Source organism: Electrophorus electricus, chromosome 19 (genome assembly GCF_041902795.1).
Source record: "Electrophorus electricus isolate QZ-2024a chromosome 19, ASM4190279v1, whole genome shotgun sequence".
Lineage (NCBI taxonomy): Eukaryota > Metazoa > Chordata > Actinopteri > Gymnotiformes > Gymnotidae > Electrophorus > Electrophorus electricus.
The window spans coordinates 12,385,230-12,404,345 of NC_137515.1; the positions used below are offsets into that span (position 1 = coordinate 12,385,230).

The 19,116-nt window shown below is 44.3% G+C and overlaps 1 protein-coding gene across 10 annotated transcripts in view; it reads right to left on the minus strand.

Annotated features, from left to right (window-relative positions):
- pam (peptidylglycine alpha-amidating monooxygenase) overlaps positions 1-17,185 on the minus strand; it is a 43,247-nt gene extending 26,062 nt beyond the window's left edge. For 2 of the 10 annotated variants that reach the window (XM_081701875.1, XM_081701871.1), the window contains exons 1-10: positions 16,861-16,977; positions 15,277-15,391; positions 10,920-11,670; positions 10,533-10,653; positions 8,371-8,428; positions 4,744-4,831; positions 2,837-2,928; positions 2,345-2,428; positions 1,312-1,360; positions 54-121 (exon numbers count right to left, since the gene is read on the minus strand). In XM_081701875.1, the coding sequence (XP_081558001.1) occupies positions 54-121; positions 1,312-1,360; positions 2,345-2,428; positions 2,837-2,928; positions 4,744-4,831; positions 8,371-8,428; positions 10,533-10,653; positions 10,920-11,008 (649 nt within the window). In that variant the 5' untranslated portion in view covers positions 11,009-11,670; positions 15,277-15,391; positions 16,861-16,977. Of the gene's footprint in view, positions 1-53; positions 122-1,311; positions 1,361-2,344; positions 2,429-2,836; positions 2,929-4,743; positions 4,832-8,370; positions 8,429-10,532; positions 10,654-10,919; positions 11,671-15,276; positions 15,392-16,860; positions 17,016-17,162 lie in introns of those variants that run through there. The other 8 variants (XM_035535230.2, XM_081701874.1, XM_081701876.1 and 5 more) reach the window with 8 other exon arrangements.
- Positions 17,186-19,116: the final 1,931 nt, after the last annotated feature.

Consider the following 19,116-nt stretch of genomic DNA (forward strand, 5'->3'; position numbering starts at 1 on the left):
GGCCTGCAATGGTAGCATAGTGTGTGGGATTGGCCAACACCTTCTCATCTTACCTGTCTTTCCTGGAGGGATGACAGTGTCCAAGGACATCATCAGATACATGCCAGCAACATAGGGCTGTCTGGAGGGAAGATACAAAATGAGATCAGTTATTCTTCCTTAAACATTTCAATATCAGAGAGCTGAAATCTTATTGAAACAAAGAACAGATTTTTTTCCATAACTACTCATTCACATTCTCTTGTAGACTGCATACGTCGGTGTGTGTTACTGTTGTGTCAGGATATACTGGCTGATTACTCAGAGCTGTCTGCAGATGGATCTGTTCAGCTCTGTTAATTCTTTTTCCATCTCACAGGTTTTTAAGAGGCTCGCTGCAGAGCGGGTGTCTGGAGCCACAGGTGTGCCGACATGTAGCAGCGGGATTTCCGCTCATTCCTCTGGGCTCTTTGAATGGGCAGCCCTTCAGCACACAAGTGTGCGCACAAACACACACACACTCACTCTCATACTCACACACTAATTGACACACACCCATTCTCAGACACTCACACAGAGACAGACACTCATTCTCACTCACACACACACACACACACACACACACACACACACAGCACTGGCTGCATCCATCAGCCGTCTGCCTCCATTGCTCACAGGCACCAACGAGAAGGGGCCCCCAGGCGCCTGTCGAACGCCAATCAATGATCCGTTTCAAAAATGTCATTTTGCTCTAACTCTGCATGCGATGCCACTGCCAATCAATTATGGGCCCATCCTCCCCTCATCACACATATCTCTTTCACTGTACAAAGCCGCTGGCATTGCATGTGAGCAGGACCGCATTCACAGTGTTGATCTCAAATGGTCAAGCCCCTGCGGTGTGCTGGTAGTGCACTGCACCGAATTATCTGGTGATATCAATGATAAAGTACTTTACAATCCCTAAACTAGCTTCCCAGCGTTCTGTTTAGAGCACAGATCACAGCTCATTTCCACTGGGAATGTCAAATTATTGGCGAGGCACATAGAATGAATGCAAGGATCGTAATTAAGCTCGATGCTTCATAGAAAACAGCCGTAGGTTGACACATCTAATGGATGACATGGCTTCAGTCAAAATTAATGGTGACTTGTATGGAAAACAACCACATTAATGAATGAAATTCTGAAGTTTACCAAGCTCATTATGACACGCAATTAGACTTTCTGATTAATAAAGCATGCGGGCTCAGAAAGCCAGATAGGCTTTTAGAGTGAATTCTTCTCAAACAGTTATTAAGCGGAAAAAAGCAGCAAGGACGGAAAACTTACGGTTTGGAAGTCATTCTTAGAGTAAGTCCTGAGCAGTCCCTATGGTGATCTAGAACCGGGAGAAAGTAACATCAGCCCGAGCTACTCAGTTTGTATTTATCTAAAGGCAAAAACCCACACACTGAGTTATTTCTCCTTATCATTGTTTTGACTTTAACAGAAAACAAAATGTGCATTAACACAGCATGCAAAGAAGCGAGCAACTGTACAGGTCTGACTAGTGGGCTCAGTAGAAACAAATCGGGACATCAAAGCAAGGCAGTGAGCGAAAGTTCTCATGCTTTGAAGTATAAGGCAGACATGCAGGTGTAGAAATAATAAATGGGTCAATAGCTTTGTCCCCAAAATAGGCAGTTGCGAAGAGGGCATTTTCTTAAATTACACAGTGCTCAGGCCATTTAGAGAAAGAGGAGTGGCACGCTGCATAAAACGCTGTAAATAACTGAGCACTAACAGAAGCTTCTAAGGAATTATCCATTAAGCACTGTCAAACACCAGGCCTCGTCACACCTTTAATCCAGACACAGAATGAAACACAAAGGACGTCCACATTTCTTCAGCTGCCTGTTTGCTAGCCCAGGGCATATCACAGGTACAGCTGCTTCATAAGGTTACTAGAAGAATCTGTTACTGTGGAGCAATAAGTGGACTTATGGCCTCTGAACCATAAAAGGCACTGTAGAATGGCCCAGTATATCCCTTTATCTGTCACATAATGCTGAGAAATTAGAGGAAAACAAACTTCACTAGAAACTGAAACTTTCCAGGTGATCACTGTTGAACACAACACCAACCTTTATGTCTCTGAAAGTATAAATGTGCAAATAAAGGTGATGTGAACAGAACAGCAAACAAAATAGTGAATAAAAATGGGACAGCATACACAAAATAGGTTTTCAACCTCTAACTTTGTTTGCTCATCGTTATCTGGCCTTGAAATCACCATGGTAGCACTTGGTCGGAGTTCTCAGCACGGAGCACCCCAGGCTGTTGGGCGGCCAGACTACGGCTGGGGAGGGCGGCGAGAGCATACCTCTAAAGCTGTTGACGTCGCCATAGTGAAGTTGCAGCACAAAGTAGGTGATCTGGGTATCTCCTCCAACTTTAAAGCCAACGTCTGGAAAGAAGAGGAGAGGAGAGGGGAGGGGAGGAGAGGGGATTCAAATGGAAAAGGTGAGCACCGTGGGGGAAGCGTAAGGGAGCAAAGTAATAATAAAAAAATAAATAAAAGCACAAGAGAAGTGAGAGAAGAGCTGGAAGAGTAGAGCAGGAGCCAGTTACTAGTCTACTGGCCTTCTTTTATTTGTCTGGAGAACAGCTCCAGGGGCCTACGGTAAATCCTCGAATTAAGGAAGATCAAGCTAGGTTGGGGTAACAGGTAGGGCAAGGAAAAGTAGTGAAGGGGCTGAGAGAGGGAAGGAGAGAGAGACGGAGAAAAAGTGAGAAAGATGGGGGAAGAAAAAAAGAGAGAAATCCTGAGACAGAGAGAGAGAGAGAGAGAGAGAGAGAGAGCGCATGCGAGAACCTTTAGGGAGATTGGTGGGTGGAGCATTCCTGGCCCAGGCATACATGATCTTGGCCTCATCCTGACAGGTGCCCTGCTCTGTCCCACAATCCCTGTACAAACACAAACACACCACTCAATACAACCACCTTGCAGCTGCACTCATTATTCTCCCCCATATCAATAGTACATACTAATGGCAGTGTAAATAAATACACTGAAGAGTTTATTTCATGGGATGGAGATCGTGTTGGTCAGTTATCTATTATAGGTCTACAGCATTCCTAATAAATATTTATTTTACATATAGAAAGTTGTAGTTTTGGCAGACCAGGAAAGTGGTCTTCTACCAGACCAAATTTTCAGCTCAGAAATTCAGCCAAGTCTGTACACAATTACACATCATCTTGACAGCTCAATCATAACATCAAACCTCAAGCTTTTTCTATGCTTGACCACATCAGTCTAAACTGGTCACTGTTGAAGCACTGGAGTATAATCACAAAACCACGGCACTTCAGAGGTTCATATCTTTTTGTTAAAATATATACCACACAGTGGTGCAATTTGAAACCATGTTTATCCCCTTCTGTGTAGATCAGTGAACGCATCCCTCTTGGTTTTTTAATGAAGCATTTCAGCACGCCCTGTGTATTGATCTGACCTGGTCAGGCTGACAGCTACACTGTCAACTGTCATCTCTGCTGTCTTTTAGAGCTTTTAGCTCACTGTAGATTTGTTTGGTGTGAGAGCAAGTCACATGGTCTGGCCTATATTTCATGGCCCCTCCCACCCCTTACCACTCCCCTCCTCACCCTCCACCCCTCCTCACTCCATCCACCATCCCCAACCCCCTGACTCCTGCAGAGCGTCTTTGATTTTGGGGGCCTGGCAGGCAGTTTGCAGCCTCTCGCCGCGTTTCACACTGAATGCCTGATGCTGTGGCGGAGGAGTGCTGAGGGGGACGGACCTGGCCAAAATCTGGAGAGAATTCTTGATGAAAAAGCGAACGGGGTCCTGGTTTACATGGGCTCAGACAGACGGCCAAACGAGTGTGGAAGCGGTTCGTGTGTGCTGAATTCAAAATTAAAACAAATGCAGCTGGGTAAATGCTGGTGGATAAAAATATACACTTGATTCTTGAGGGTAAGAAAAGAGTTTCCATCATCTCTGCATTTCAGTGGCAAATCCTGCTTAGGAACCGCACATGCTTTGTGCTGCAGTCTTATTAGTATGTTGGCGATGAGGCCTTTGTTTGCTGTTCTGAGGTGCTGAATGGTTTAGTTTGATACTCTGGCCTGAAACAGTCAGGATTTGACTAATGTTCTCTTTGTGTTTCTTATCACACAGTCCAAAGACAACAGACCAGAGGGTTGAGGTGGTGGGCCAAAACCCAACCATCCCCACTCCCGACCGCATGGGTCAGCTTAGAGAATCCCTGTTGTCAAGGTGGCAGTGGTTGCTGTGGTAACAGGCGGGTTTATTAGAGAGCGTCTCGTGCTCTCGCCCTCTCTCACTTTCTCTCTCTCTGGGGATGCAGTAGTCATCCCACGCATTAACTGCCTCAGTAACACAACACAACCAAGTGGCCTGCTTGATTTTCTTAATGGTACAACACTGACACTTCCTGCGCATGCCTAAAGAAAATCTGTGTTGTTGCTAACAGCCTGCAGTCTGCTAGGAGTCGTTTGCTCCATTTGTTTTTGTAATTTGTAAATGATTTTCAGTTTTTTTCCTATCCTCTCTCTCAAACAGATAAATTATGATCAACAAGGCTGTTTAGCAGTTACTTGAAAATGGCAAACCCATCCATCCAAAATACAACCCCTTCATATAAAGAAGTGTAATACCATCTGGAAACCAATCAGTGTTGAGGACATCATTGCAGTACACAACAAGAGAAAAAGCATGTGCAGTGAGGCACCTACCAGAAGCCTTTGGTGGAGTATGGCGCTCTGCAGCCGTATAAGAGCATGTGGTGTGCAGTGTCCATGGAGGCGTGGGGCACAAAATCCACTGTGAAGAGACACGGCGTTAATGCTCTATACGGACACGCGCACAGACATAGCCGTGCGTTAGCACTCCGCTCGGACACGCACAGACAGCCATGCTTTAGCGCTCCGTTCGGACAACCGTGCATACAAACAGCAGCCAGCTAATTACATCATTTGACAAGAAGTGTGACGATTGAATTACAAAAAATGAAAGAAAGAAAATGGCATTGTCATATGGTTTGAATTTCTGTGTTCTGCTTTCAATACATTTACTGTATACTGGCGAAGAGCTGAATACCGGCGAGTGCTGCGACTGGAAGACCGGGAGTAACGCTAGCTCTATATTCTGCATCGACAAAAGTTAGCCTGACATCCCCAGGACACAGCGCTCTCGCGCTCTCTATCTTTCTGCCAAGCTTAACTGAGTTATGAATAATGAATGGGTTTGTCTAATTGACGGCCGTGGCTGGGCCAAGCGAAGGAAATGCTGTGATTATTGTCTCGGTTGGGACGGGGGGGGGGGGCGCCCGTCCAGTCCGGTCCCTGCTGATCATTCCTTTTCCGGCCAGGATGGCTTTAGAGCTTAAACGATATGCAGCAAAATGATTTTTCATGTATTTAATATTTAATGTATTTTCAGTCGATCAGGAATGAATGCCTTATGGAACACTCCATCCACAATCGTTAGTATTTAACAAAATCAATTCCTATACAGAGAGAATCAACATAAACGTTCCCAGTAAATATGATTGCAGTGAGATACTAGGAGGGTTTAGAGGTATTTGAGATGGGCTGCAATCCCAGATCAGCCTTCCTGTTATCTGTTATGAAACCCTGACAGAGGTTGATTCTTCCTGGTGTGGTTGGGAATCACTGCGCACAGTGAACAGCAGTTCCGAGTCTCAGTTGCTTGCTCTCTCTCTCTCTCTCTCTCTCTCTCTCTCTCTCTCTCTCGCTCGCGCTCTCTCCCACACACACACACACACACACACACACACACACACACAATAACACTCAGTCCTTGACAAGTGCTGCACGAAATTAAGGAGCAAAAAGGCTTCGATATTCATCGGGGCTTGGTAGCAAGATCTTAGTTCCTGCCTAGAACACTGCAGACGGTTATCCAGAAATGATGGAGTGATTACTTGTAAAGACTCTCCCCTCACTGAACACACACTCTCACTCTCTATTTCATTCTCTTTCACACACTCACGCACACACATGCCAGAAAGCAGAGCAGGGCCATCCGTGTTACTGGCTGCCTCCGCTGGCTAATATCAATACTCTATTTAGTCGGCTCACTGAGCAACCTTAGTACTGGCTTATGTGGCTGTGAAGAGCCGCTGATTGGCTTTCTGGATCACAGGACTGCAGTCACAGTCTGCTCTGCAGCCAAATCTAACACAGCAGCCAAGCTGCACCTCCATTTTGATAGGGGTGATAAGAGTCAGGACATGGCATACAACATGCTGGTGATTCACACCACAACGGAGCTTTCGCACAAATGCCCCTCAGGTTGAAGATTGCTGCTCATTCCATTCTCCTGAACATTAACCCAAACACACTGTCAGTAGTCAAATTATATTAATGTGAAGTATACTAAATATGCTTTGTATTCAAGGCATAAATGTAGGCTATGTTTTACACCACATGGGTGCTTATTGAAAGCACAGCATGAATTACAAACTACAATTTCTGGCTCAATATAATCCCTTATAAGTAATTTGTTAATTATAGAATGCCCTGCACAAAATTGCATAGCACTCTCTCCAAGTGCATTGACAATAATAGCATTGCAAACGCATGACACACAATTTTGCTTTCATAGCAAAATATATATATAAAACTATCTATCTGTAAGTCAGTGGGAGTTTCCTCAAAGATAAGCAAAAAGAGGACGCTCGCAGATTGTATAATATTGTGCTTTGCTGTGCTTTGTTCGTAGGTAGCTGCTTTGATTCCATCACACATGTGGAGTATAGCTGACTACACATGGCAGAGATGGAGAGCTGGCAGACTCCTGAAGGATTTCTGGGAAGAGTGGAGTGAGGGCAGGCATGACTGAAAGCTGCCCGCTCATGGCGTCTGTTTGAGTGCTGTCTGTTGACTGATAATGACAGATGATGTCTACTCCATAGACCCATGGCCTGAATGGAGAGGGGAGTCATCAACAGGAGGCATACACAAGGGCAACACCTGCACGTGTCACATGAAAACCACCTATGAGGCTTGTATATGAAGCAGATTTTTTTTGTATGACTTACACACACGTAATTCGACATCATGTATGACAAATTCTTTAAGATCATTGCAAGGCATAAAACACCATCCTTAAAGGAACTACATTAGCTAAATGACATCTTAAATAAACAATATTAGCTGAATAACTTCTCCTCAAATGTATTAGTCAAATAACCTACACAACATCTTTAATTAAAAGGATGCATTTCATAAGAATTGTTATTATGTCTTAGTATATATATAAGGTACAGTGCAGTCCACAAAAGACAATGGTACAACTGGTTCGCTGGGCCGACTACGTCTAAAACGGGCTGTCATTGTATATAAATATAAAGGCCCTCAAATTAAAACTGTCATATAGCTTAAACTCACAGTATTGTGTCAAATGCTGCATCGCACAGCACCTCAACACTGTCATGAGCAGGCCAAGCAGTTCTATATTTGACAGCATCCAAATGAATAATCCTGAACACCCTGAAATTTATGATGAATATTTTCTAGTTTAGAGACTTGAGACTGGGGTTTTAACGGAGGCTGCATCCGCAAACGCTGTCTGAACGCTTCAGTATATCACATCGATAACTCTCTAGAAGGTCCTGCGTTTCAGGAAAGCCCGTTTAAGTGAGAAACAGAGTTGTGCTGACGAGTGCAATTGCTAGTTAAGATGCGCTGCAAGAGAAGTTGGGGTTTGTTTGGGCTACAGCTACCATGCCCCCGCACGCAATTCCTGCCGCCTCTGCACCAGAGGCTGTCAGATCGGATTTAGCAGGGCCGGAGACGAGAGTTCTAGGAAAACGGGCGGCAATGTCAATCTGCCCGGCATAGACAAACACACCGTGTGAGCTTGAGTGTGCGTAGCAGGAGAAAAGCCGCGGCTGCCCATGCGGTTATAGGTCAACAAGGCACCATGGGAATTCAGTGGCCCCGTTGAACTGCGCAAACATGCACGCACAGGGAAAGCATGATTGGATGTATTGAGAGGAGCGTTGCCAAGAGCAACCAGAATCTCATTTTGAAACGCAATATATGGAGATGGGATTGTGCTTAGTCTACAGAGCTGCTTGACGACGAGATTACAAGCTTGCAAATGAATATTGTGCAGTGCTTTTTCTACTAAATGAAGATCGTAACATTTCGACCAAATGAGAGATTGGTAAATCTCATAAAGAAATACCAACATATCCCAGAGAATTTTGTTAGAAATGTATTAAATAAATCACTCAAAACCTCTGTGGAATAGCCTCATAAATGTATTCATTTTTGGTTCGCATGTTTCATATACCAGAATTCCTTATAAAATGTTGCTCATGTGTCACTCACCTATATAGGCCTCCCTTGATGTGGGCACCGGAACAGCCACACAGTAGTAGGAATCAGACTGCAAAAACAACAATGAACTTACATCATTATACTGCACTTTTTATATTGGTCACCACTTGCAAAGGAAGTCCTTGAGCTGTGGTGTTTGCACCACAGTGCAGCTGGTGTGAGAGCCACGCTGCATTTAAACTGTAACAGTGCTGGCAAAATGATGATCTTTCTCCATGTTAACACACTGCATTTATATTTCTGTCAGTGCTTTTCGCTTTCACAACACTGAAATAATTAATCATTTGTTCACTGCGGTGGTTTAAGGTCACTTCACCTACCCCTGCTCTCCATTCCACTTGTAAATTAATCTTGTTAGTATGAGTCAGCCAGCAGGGCGAGCATCAGCCAGCAGGGCGGGCATCAGCCGGCAGGGCGGGCATCAGCCGGCAGGGCTGGCATCAGCCGGCGGCTGCTGCTGTGCTCCCTGCCGCAACTCTAATGCAGCATGCAGCCCGAGCGAAGCGACGAGACTTGTGACATGATTCAGACGGGCAGCGCCTCTAAATCCCGCTCCCCCTGATCTACCTCGCATAACATGCCACAAGCAGAGTGTATTTCAGCGAGGCGCCAAGACAGCGCACTTAATCCAATAGCGGAGGTGACAGGGCGGACCCTGCCTAGACTCGGGGGGGTTTTATTCTCTTCTTTCGGTTTTTGATCTCCTTCTCACTTTCTCCCTCTTTGTTTGCCTCGAACAGTTTATCACCCATCTCTCTTTTCTCTTTCTCTTTTCTATCTCTTTATTGCAAGCTCGCTCGGATAAGTCAATGTACAGCTCCTAAAATAACTTTCTTCTTCAACCTCACACAAATAAACCAAACTTGAAACACCAGGTGTGACACCAATGACACAAAGGTGCGTGTCAACGTGTGTGTGCTGCATTTAAGAGAGTCAAAATGGCGGTCCCTGAAAACAGCCATTCAGTGACATATTATTAACAAACATGACAGCAAGTCGTTTGCAGTGAAATGCCATAATTGCTTGGTTCTGGCTGATAGCTTCTGCCTGTCATCTATCCTTCTGATTTCCTGCTACAGGGGAACATGATTGAATCAATTTGCAAAGGGGCTGAGCTTTCCATTCTGCTATGGCAACAGTGAACTAATGCGTTAATACAGGATAATTTGCTAAGTGAAGGTTGGCAGGAACAGAAGCTTTCTTGTTTTGGCCTCATCTACTGAGGAAATCTTAAGACAAACAACATGGGAGATCCGGTTAATTAATTCTTGACCCAGAGATATTTCTATGTTGTCAGGATTCCCACCTTAAAATTTGTCTTGAAGGCCACCAGCCTATAAAGCAGTCATGGAAGCTAAAGCTTCAAGCCAGAAACCCGACACAGATGTGAGAGAAGGAACCACAGGCTGTTCACAGAGCACCAGCGATGCCCTCATGAGCCGGGCGCAGGCCAAGCCTGGGTGATCGATAGCTCGATATAAATGAAGCTGGCCACTCAGGCTGAAGTCTTGTTTCCTCTGCGATATTACATCCACGTCACCCTCCTCCCTCTCTCGCTCCCTCCCCCACTGCATGGCCGAGTTATCAGCGAGGGCCTGCGATGAATCACTCACGGATGACTCACAAACCTGCGCTGGGAATAATAATAGCAGCAGCAGGCTGCCCACTGCCCAACTACACCCCCCCCCCTTCCTCCAATTCTCTAGGGCCAGAGCTTAGACGAAGAAGCCAGAGGCCTGCACGCGACCTGTCCCGCAATCTACGGCATCCAAAACTCCTGCTCCATCCTTTTACAGGGGGAAACCAGTGAACCAGCCAAGATGGCCAGGGAGCTCTTGTCTGAGGGAGCTAGTCGAGCATTATCCACTGCATGAAGCCAGATCAATGTGGAGTACACCGAGGTCCTAAGCAGCCACGATCTCGCCATGCCAGGCCTCGCCCACACACCACACCCCTCACCATCACAGCCCACCCCGGTCCTGAGGAGCCTCCAGCCAGGAGCCAGGAGTTTTTTGATGAGATCCAGAACTGGGACCTTGCGTGTTTTAACGCAAGCATGAAAACAAAGCAACAGACTGATTTTTCACATATGTGTTATGTTTCTGTTTTTAAATCAAGAAAAGTGCAATGCAAGCCATTGCAAGGCTTCTTACTGAAGTGGGAAGGACCCCTGGCATACGGATGTCCACAGAGAAGTTGAAGGGGTTGGACATGATGAGAGGTTGTCTGGGCTGGGTGCAGTCATTCGGGTCAGACCAAGGTGTCTCCTGATACCTAAACAGCACAGAGAACAGTGGTGTGAAGTAGTGTACATGACAAGGCAGCATGCCAATCTTATGAAGACATATCACATACTGTACTGAAGCTTTGATTTTTGAATTTTGAAGAACTGTGATTTATTAGGCAAAATATTTAACAAATAGCTACGCCAGCTGCTGTTACAAATGTCCCATATGTTCAGGAAAAGTAAACCAGAGCACATGGGAGCAGGAGTTAGTGGAATTTGTTGTGGACTACTGAGGAAAGAGAAGCTCTCTTACCGTTTGATCCTGGCCTGAGGACTGCCACTGTGGCTATGGCTTTGACAGATGAGAGCCATCACAAGAATGCAAGACACCAGGAATCCCATATCTCCTGGTCTTGCTTTTTCACCCCCTCTCTCTCTCTCTGTCTCTCTCTATCTTTCTCTTCCTCTCTCCCTCGCTCAGGTGGCTGGGCAGGTGGGCTCAGAGAGATGGGCCGTGAGCAGGTGGTGCTGTTGGTTAGCTACGCCTGGGTCCTCTCACAGCATGGAGCCCACCCGGGCTTCCTACAGCACACCACTCAGCCACTGCTCTCTGCAAGGCTAGGGGCGTGGCTCCTTCTGGGTCGCCTGCCTTTCCACTCCCCTCTGCGCCGCGTCAAACGTCAACAGAGGCCTGGCTTGCCCTCCGGTTCACTCGTCCACCTCCTTTTCCCAACTCACACTTAGTCAGGCGACACAACACCGCGTTTGGGTTCTTTCTTCGCACCGGCGTCAGGTGAAGGCTGACCACATGCACAGCGACAGCCACGTTCAACAGCTTCTTTTGCCTCCAGTGGAAAAAGAAATGGAGAGAGAGGGAGAGAAAGAAAAGGAGAGCAGAAGAGAAAGAGTGTGGGAAAGACAAAGAGAGAGAGAGAGAGACAGAGAGAGAGAGAGAGAGAGAGAGAGAGAGAGGGGGGAAAGGGAGCAGGAGAACGTGCAAGTTCTCACTCCACTGAAGTCAGCCGGCACATATCACAGATGCAATGGCAGGCTTGTGTCAGAACCTGCAGAAACACAATCACAGGAAGGGGGAAGAGATGAGAAGGATGAGTTCACTTATTAGCGCACTGCAGTTATGATAAGGGGGCGCTGTAAGTGGTTTCTAAAGACGGCATCCCCCATCCTTGTCCTTCATGAAAAATACATACAGAGGGAATGAAGGCTGGAAACAGCACAAAAGAAAAACAAAGACAGACAAAGACAGACAGAGGGACAGGCTCCATCAGAGCTCACTGATCCAATAACAGCCAGCAAGAAGGATCCCAGGAGGACACTGTCCGGTATTTGACCATTAGATTGAAGAGACTTCACTGCTGGAGAGAGGGAGGGAGACAGAGATTGAGGGAGAGAGAGAGAGAGAGAGAGAGAGAGGGAGGGAGAGGATGGTGAACATGCCAGCTGCCACGTGGCACACTATATTTCGCTTCACCAAAATGGGAACGATGAACGGGGACAAAGACAGAGCTAAAGAAGGAAGGGGAATCTTTAGTGCACGGTGGGCTGCTCTCACTGCTACGTGATCAGCCCTGTCAGCCATATCACTGCAGGCAGATGTCAATAAGCCCGCCTCTGTGGGGGGAGGGACAGAAGGGATTGCAATATAGTTTTTAACAGGCTGCAGGTTGAGTGCGACAGCTCCTCTGCTACACATTCAAATTTAGCTTAGTGGGGGGCAGCCTTTGCTTAAAAACACTCGCATGGGGAAACAGAGGAAACAGACGCAGGACATCTTGAGACATCCTGAGAACAGGACAAAACACCCCCATTTTGTTTAAAAAAAACAGATGCCAAAAGGCTTACACCATTGCACAAATAAAGGAGAAGGCCAACTCAGACAAGACAAGACAAACAAACGCCTGAGAAAATGGGCTTGGGGGCGGGGTCTGAGGGGAGTGGGATTGGCAGATGTTCAGAACAGGCTTTCATGCCTTATGCCAAGGCCCAATCAATGGAATAATTCTTCTTCACTGTGGAGAAATTACCGTAACGCCGGCTAGCTGCCTCATCTCCTCACTCTTCTGGCCCATGACGCAAAAGTAATCAGGCAGCCAAACAACCGCGACAAAGCGTCACGCTCTTCTTCCTCTCAGAGCTACATGGTTATGTAACTGCCTTTAGGATGTTCCAGCACAAAAACATACACAAGAATAAAAGCCAAACGCATCAGTACTCTCACTTGAGCCATACCCAAAACAGACCGTGAGCGCCTTTTGAAAACACTCAGTGCCTGAGTAAGCAGAAGCAGGGATGGCCTCACAATAGACACCAATTCGTCCTTCCATAAAAATGATAACACAGCACTGTAGCTCAAAGAGGTGCCAGTGTCGGGCTGGTGGCTCCAGCCATGCGTAGGCTGCCGCCGCTGACACAGCCAGACTAACGGCACGTCGACTCTCCTGCCCTCTGCATTTCAAATAAGGCCTTTTCCCTAAAGCATCAATCCATCACAGCATAAGCACCTCAGCAAACTCAGCATTATGTAATGAGGGGTTTCCTGCTCCTTTCATTCATGTAGGGATTTACAAGGATGTTCCAGAGAGTTCCAACGTTAGATAGACGTCAAACACCTCCCCGTTCTCCAAAAGTAGAGAAAACAGCTCAAGAAGTTAACTTTGGACTGGTAAATGTGCAACCATGGCATAATTTGGCTGCTCCAGCTCCAACCATGCAAACATGGGTTTTGCTTCTCTTCCTGGAATTCCCTTGGGAACCCGGTACAGCTGGACTTCCCTTATGTGCTCCAGCAACAGCTGAGAGTTTGTATGCCACGTCTAGCCATCAGAATAAAGCAGTGTGTCTGCACCTTGGTGGAGGGGAGGAACTCACACTGTCCCAGTGCACCAATGTGGCTCCAGAGTGGCAGATGAAATGAAGCAAGCATGGAGAGAGGCATGCAGCAAAGCCTGGGAGGCGTGAAGGCAAAACAGTGAGGGGGGGAGCCTGTGTGTTGCAGGCAGAGATGGTGCAGAGAGACCAGTACACCACCAGGCTCTCTCCATAAGCCAAAGTGGCACCAGCCTTGCCCGGTCACATGCAGGAAGCCAGTGAGTACACAGAAAAACATTGTCACTGTGTACTTTACAAGATAAGGCCATGGGAAACAGTCTCCATCATAGTAGTGTGTCACTAATAATAAGAACAATGTAATCCAATGGAGGTGGTCTGCATGAAACTTCCCAAAGAAAAACAAAACGTAAAAAAACTGACAAACCCACATGATCACGCTTTTGAAAATTCTGTTTTAAAAAAATGTCAGGAAATGAAGCGTTATTATTTTGAAATAAATGCAATAAAAGCCAATATTAGTGCAAAGCAAACATGTTAGTGATCTTTGAAACATTGCATAAATAACCAACAGCAGCAAATGACTATATCACTAGCCTCAATTTCAGGTAAACAAAAGAACTGGCTAGGTCATTTGCCACAAACAGCCTTTATCATATTCCCCAGTCTCATACATGTTCACAAAGATGGAACAGGTAGGCTAGGCTAACAGATGGTGTTTAAACATCAAAATTAAAAATAAAATGCAAAAACTGGCCTGTAGGAAGGATAAAAATCAAGAAAAGCATAAATAAACTGAAGTAAAATAAATAAACATTGACTCTTCATAGTCTTATGATTCATTCTTGAGTCATAGTAATCATAAGACTACCCAATAAAAACGATTTGCAGCCTAATCTTCTCCTAAAGGCATTTCAGTATTCCGGGGTCTTGTCAGAAGCATAACAGGTTAGAGTATGTGATTAAAACAGAGCCCAAAGGCAAAAGCTATTTTCTTACCTAAGGTATATCATCTTAAACAGGTAAGCTTAAAGGTCATAATAATATCCCTATGTAGAAAACAAAACAATAACAGTCCACAGTACATCCCATAAAATCCTTTAAAAAATCCACTGTGATACCTGGAACTAAACATATCCTAAGCAGTGTGACTGACTTTAGGTTATAAATGGAAATTAAGAATCATGTTTTCAAAAAATTAACCTGAATCTCTCTGTGTGTGAAGTATCCATATCATATGACCAGATTCAGAGTAACATTTCGTTTAGTAAGTGCTCAGATACAATCTACCACCAGCCATTCTGTTTTTGCTGCTTTCAGTGATATCTGTATTATGGAATCCCAAATTTGATTTAAATGGCTGTGGACACACTGGTGTGGATATGCAGTGCAGAACATTTCACAGCTGGTGGAAACAAAATGTGCAAAACCACTCTGAAAATCAGAACAACAATTTCTATCGATCCCTGCATCACTCTCTCCAACATAAACCGCTGATAAGAGCAAACATCAATCAGCCACAGTATTGAGTTTGCCCAGGACACTTCCAGATTGAATCACCTGTTATTCCTCTCTTCCTCAAACCTAAACATAGTGACACAAGCTCAGGCACACACAGAGAGAAGCCTAACCAATTTAACCTGCTTTCAGGCACCTCAGTCACAAAGTGCAGCTTCCCAATAAATCAGCACTGTTTCAGTTTCCAATGCTGAAGCCCCAGCCACGGACAGTTGGCCCTTCCATGAAACAAAAGCTGTGGAGAGTCCGGACAGAGACATAGGGGTCCCGGCGAGCTCGTCCGTAGAGCCCTGCACCGGGCTGCCTACCTGCTTGTCATATAGGGTCCGGTGCAGCGCGGCGAGGCAGGAGAGAGAACGGCAAAGACGGAGGAGAGGAGAACTGCTTCTGTGCTGCCAGTGAGTCACACAGGGGAGAGCGAGACTGAATGTGAGGGGGAAGAGGGAGAGAGAGGCATGCTCGCTGACATCATCATCACACACAGGAGGCGGCGAGGAGGGAACTATGGTAACGGTTGCGTGCGCCGACAGTCAGGCACCTTTTAGACGTAAGCAAGCAACCGTGGGGCTTGAGCTGCTGCAATTGGACAGGCGTGAAAAAGACTAAGACCTTAAGGGTCTTCCAGTGCTTCTGTAGCATTGTTTTGTTAGTTATGAGAACAGGGATACAGATATTATGGGCTCACAGGCAGTTTTAAGGAAGGCACCACTTGCTGTTTTGCTTCGCAGCTCAGATTAAAAACAGTGTGATCAGCATTTGACCATTATCTAGAAAGCTGCATGACCTGTAATTAGTCAAGGTTATAAAGCAGTTATTAGACTACCACTTTATAACCTAAACTTAACAGAAACATTTTTTTTACTTCAAGTACAACAAAAGTATAAATGTATGTGTATGGTGGGCACAGCTAAAGGTTCATACAAAACAAATCTTGTTTTAATGCAGTAAATTCTGTATTATAAAGCTTCAGCGCAAAAACACACTGGGCTACATGTGAAACATACTGTCCCTTCCAAAATAAATAAAGAAAAAAAACTAGGAAGAATAACCAACAAAACGGCTTACATTTTGTTGAAGCAACATGTTAATGGTACACTCTCCGCTGGTGGCTAGATTTTTATGGGGATTTTCCACATTTGTTTTAACATTGGTACCATTTCATACCAAATCTTGGGCCGTTTTAAGATCGCGCAAACACTGAGATCGTTTTCAAATTTAAACCAAACACCACTAATCTCACAAGGTATCGCTGGTTTCATAAAAGTATTTTTCACTACTGCGAGGTCAAAATATCTTAGCTAGCTAGTTAGCTAGCCAATTATTTGAATGAGTGAGTCACTTTCGAAAGTTGTTGTAAATAGTGTTTAAATATGTAATCTCATACCCTTCTGAAACAAAGAAAGGCATGACATGTTTCTACATATAAATAAAAATAGCGATACACACTTCATATAGCAAATTAGCTAACGCTAACGTTAATGTTGGCAAAGTGGTCCCAAGTCAAAGACAAACTGAACAGCATCTTCTTTGCCAGCTGAGACACGTTGAACGTCGCTAGCTAGCTAGAGATACCCAACAAGGCAGGTCATAGATTAACGAGAAGATTTAAATATGTTACATTTGACGCCACAGACGATTTATAAACAAAAAAATCTTAAAATACAATTGTCACAACAACTAGCTAGTATTTTGCAAAAGTTAATGTTAGCTAGCCCCTGCTAATGATGACGTTTGGAAAAAAAGTTAAGTGAACTAATAAAAAAGCGCCTGGAATAATGTGTTAGGGACGTAACTTTGATTCTATAAATGTAAATAACGCCTTTTGTAGAACAGTACACACAAACTGAACAATTATTGCATCGTATTGATTAGCTCATAGCTAATAATTTTACCTTTTATTTTCTTATCGATGTCCTCCATATGTTTACTCTTACTGCTCCTTTCACTTGAACCCTTCAACAGCCTATCTAACAGACCCAGGTAATCGTTTATGAGAAATCGATACAAGACGAGCGCTTACACCGGATTTGTTATTGAAGGAAATGTGACTTGCTGCACGTACGTGATACAATGCATAATGTGAACAGCTCTATAAGGGACAGAGACCAACTGGAAAATCTTTGGAATTCTTATACAGACGTCAGTGAAAGCAAACAAACTTATTAGTCTCATTCGAATAATTATTTTTACTGACCTTTTACTGTAGGCTAGTTGGACACATCGCAATTTCAATTGTTAATACATCGGGCTGTTACACCTCCCTAGACAAAAACGTTCTACAAACCATATATGGTCTGTATGGAGTTATTGGGTTCGGTCCTTCCTGTACCTGTTAAGCTACAGCAAACTACAGCATCATCTCTCAGGAGAAGATGAAAGAATAGTTATTCACTACAAGGAAGTCTACGCAATTAGTTTAAAATTAAATCTATTTGCCTCTGCTTTCTCAATACACAGCAAACTCCTTTAATGCTTCTGGTAGACATTCTCTCTCGCTCTCTCTCTCTCTCTCTCTCTCTCTCTCTCTCTCTCTCTCTCTCTCTCACACACACACACACACACACGCACAATTTCCATGCTAACAATACAGGCAATAACAATAAGCTTTAAGATACTTTAAAAGTGCTTTCCATGTCTATGTAATATACATTAATATACATTAACATCAGTCGGTTTGCACTGGAGCATCAGTGCCACTTTGTGCCATGGAAGAGCAATAACAATTCCACAATTGCACCTACAGCTTTTAAATTAATATATATGCCTAATCAATTTTCTGGGATATCAATTTTGTCCCAGAGATAAAAGCAAAGCTAGGGGATGACTAGTTAATTTTTTTTTTTTTTTATAATAAATGAATATGCATACTTGGACTGAAAGATCAGAACATTATTATTTTACAGTGTTTCCATTTCGATTTATTTATTTAAATACTTTTCCCTTGTTCATCCTATATTTTAAGGATGGCCTTTATTAAGCAATAGTAGTAAAGCTAAATATTTACACTAAAATTCTTCGTTCTACATATATTCAATACAAAAAAGGTGTAAATGCATGATGGCACTGGAATAAAAGAGACCAAAAATCCAAGAAAATTTGAGAAGTGCGCCATCATGTGGCTATTATGTTAAACCTTTTGACGTTACTGTAAATTGCTTATAAGAAAACGATGACACTATCACACTTCACACGATGAAACTATCACACTTATCACAAAACCCGTGCGAATGTAAACATCTTTTTATGAACTTGCAGTTAAAGACATTTCCTGTTTATATTCTGGCTTCATGTTGCATCGTTTCCAACATGGCATGAGGCTGATAAATGGCTTCCCAACAGGAACAGCAGAGTGGGCCACTTCTAGGTCACCCTCAGGAATGTGAAATGGAACAGTGGATTGGAGCTGTGGCATTAATTCTCATTCGCATTATGTTCCCACAGTTGGGCATTTCACAGGCTTGTGCACTTTAAGGTCGAACTGGTACTAGAGGGCATAGGGGTGATGGATGCAATCAGATTCCTGGGTCTTCCGAGGCACTCTCAAATGTCTTAACTGAACGACTTGTGTGACCTTTCTACTCTGTGAATCTTTCTGAGTTAATGGGAAAAAATGTTTTGTAAGGATGTCTTCTATTCTACGGAAATGGCTCAAATCAAGGCCGTAGCCATACACCGAACACTGAGGGGACCAAATCTCCCGGGGGGGTTTGGGGGGCATGGAATTCACTAACTCACCATCAGGTGAACTTTTTAATGATTTTTATCATAAAGGACTAATAAAGTATGGCCATAACCATAATCACAAATCTATGTATTGTTGCTGTTTTTATTTACTTACAAGTAAACTTAGGTGGGCGTCAGGGACCTCTGCTCTGCTCTCCTCTCATTTTCACCTCTTGACTCATCTCCTCCTCTCCTCTGGCCATATATTCTAATCCCTTTCCAGTCATATAGTTTCCTCTTCCCTGCTCTCCAGTCGATTCTTCTCTCCATTCCATTATTCATCTCTCCTCTCTAGGTCTCTCTTCTTCTCTGTTCTCCAGTCATCTTTCCATTCCTTTGGTGCTATTTTCTCTTTTCCTCTCCAGTCATCTATCCTCTTCTCATTTTTGTAGTATTTCAGTTTATTAATTGCCACCCCGCCATGC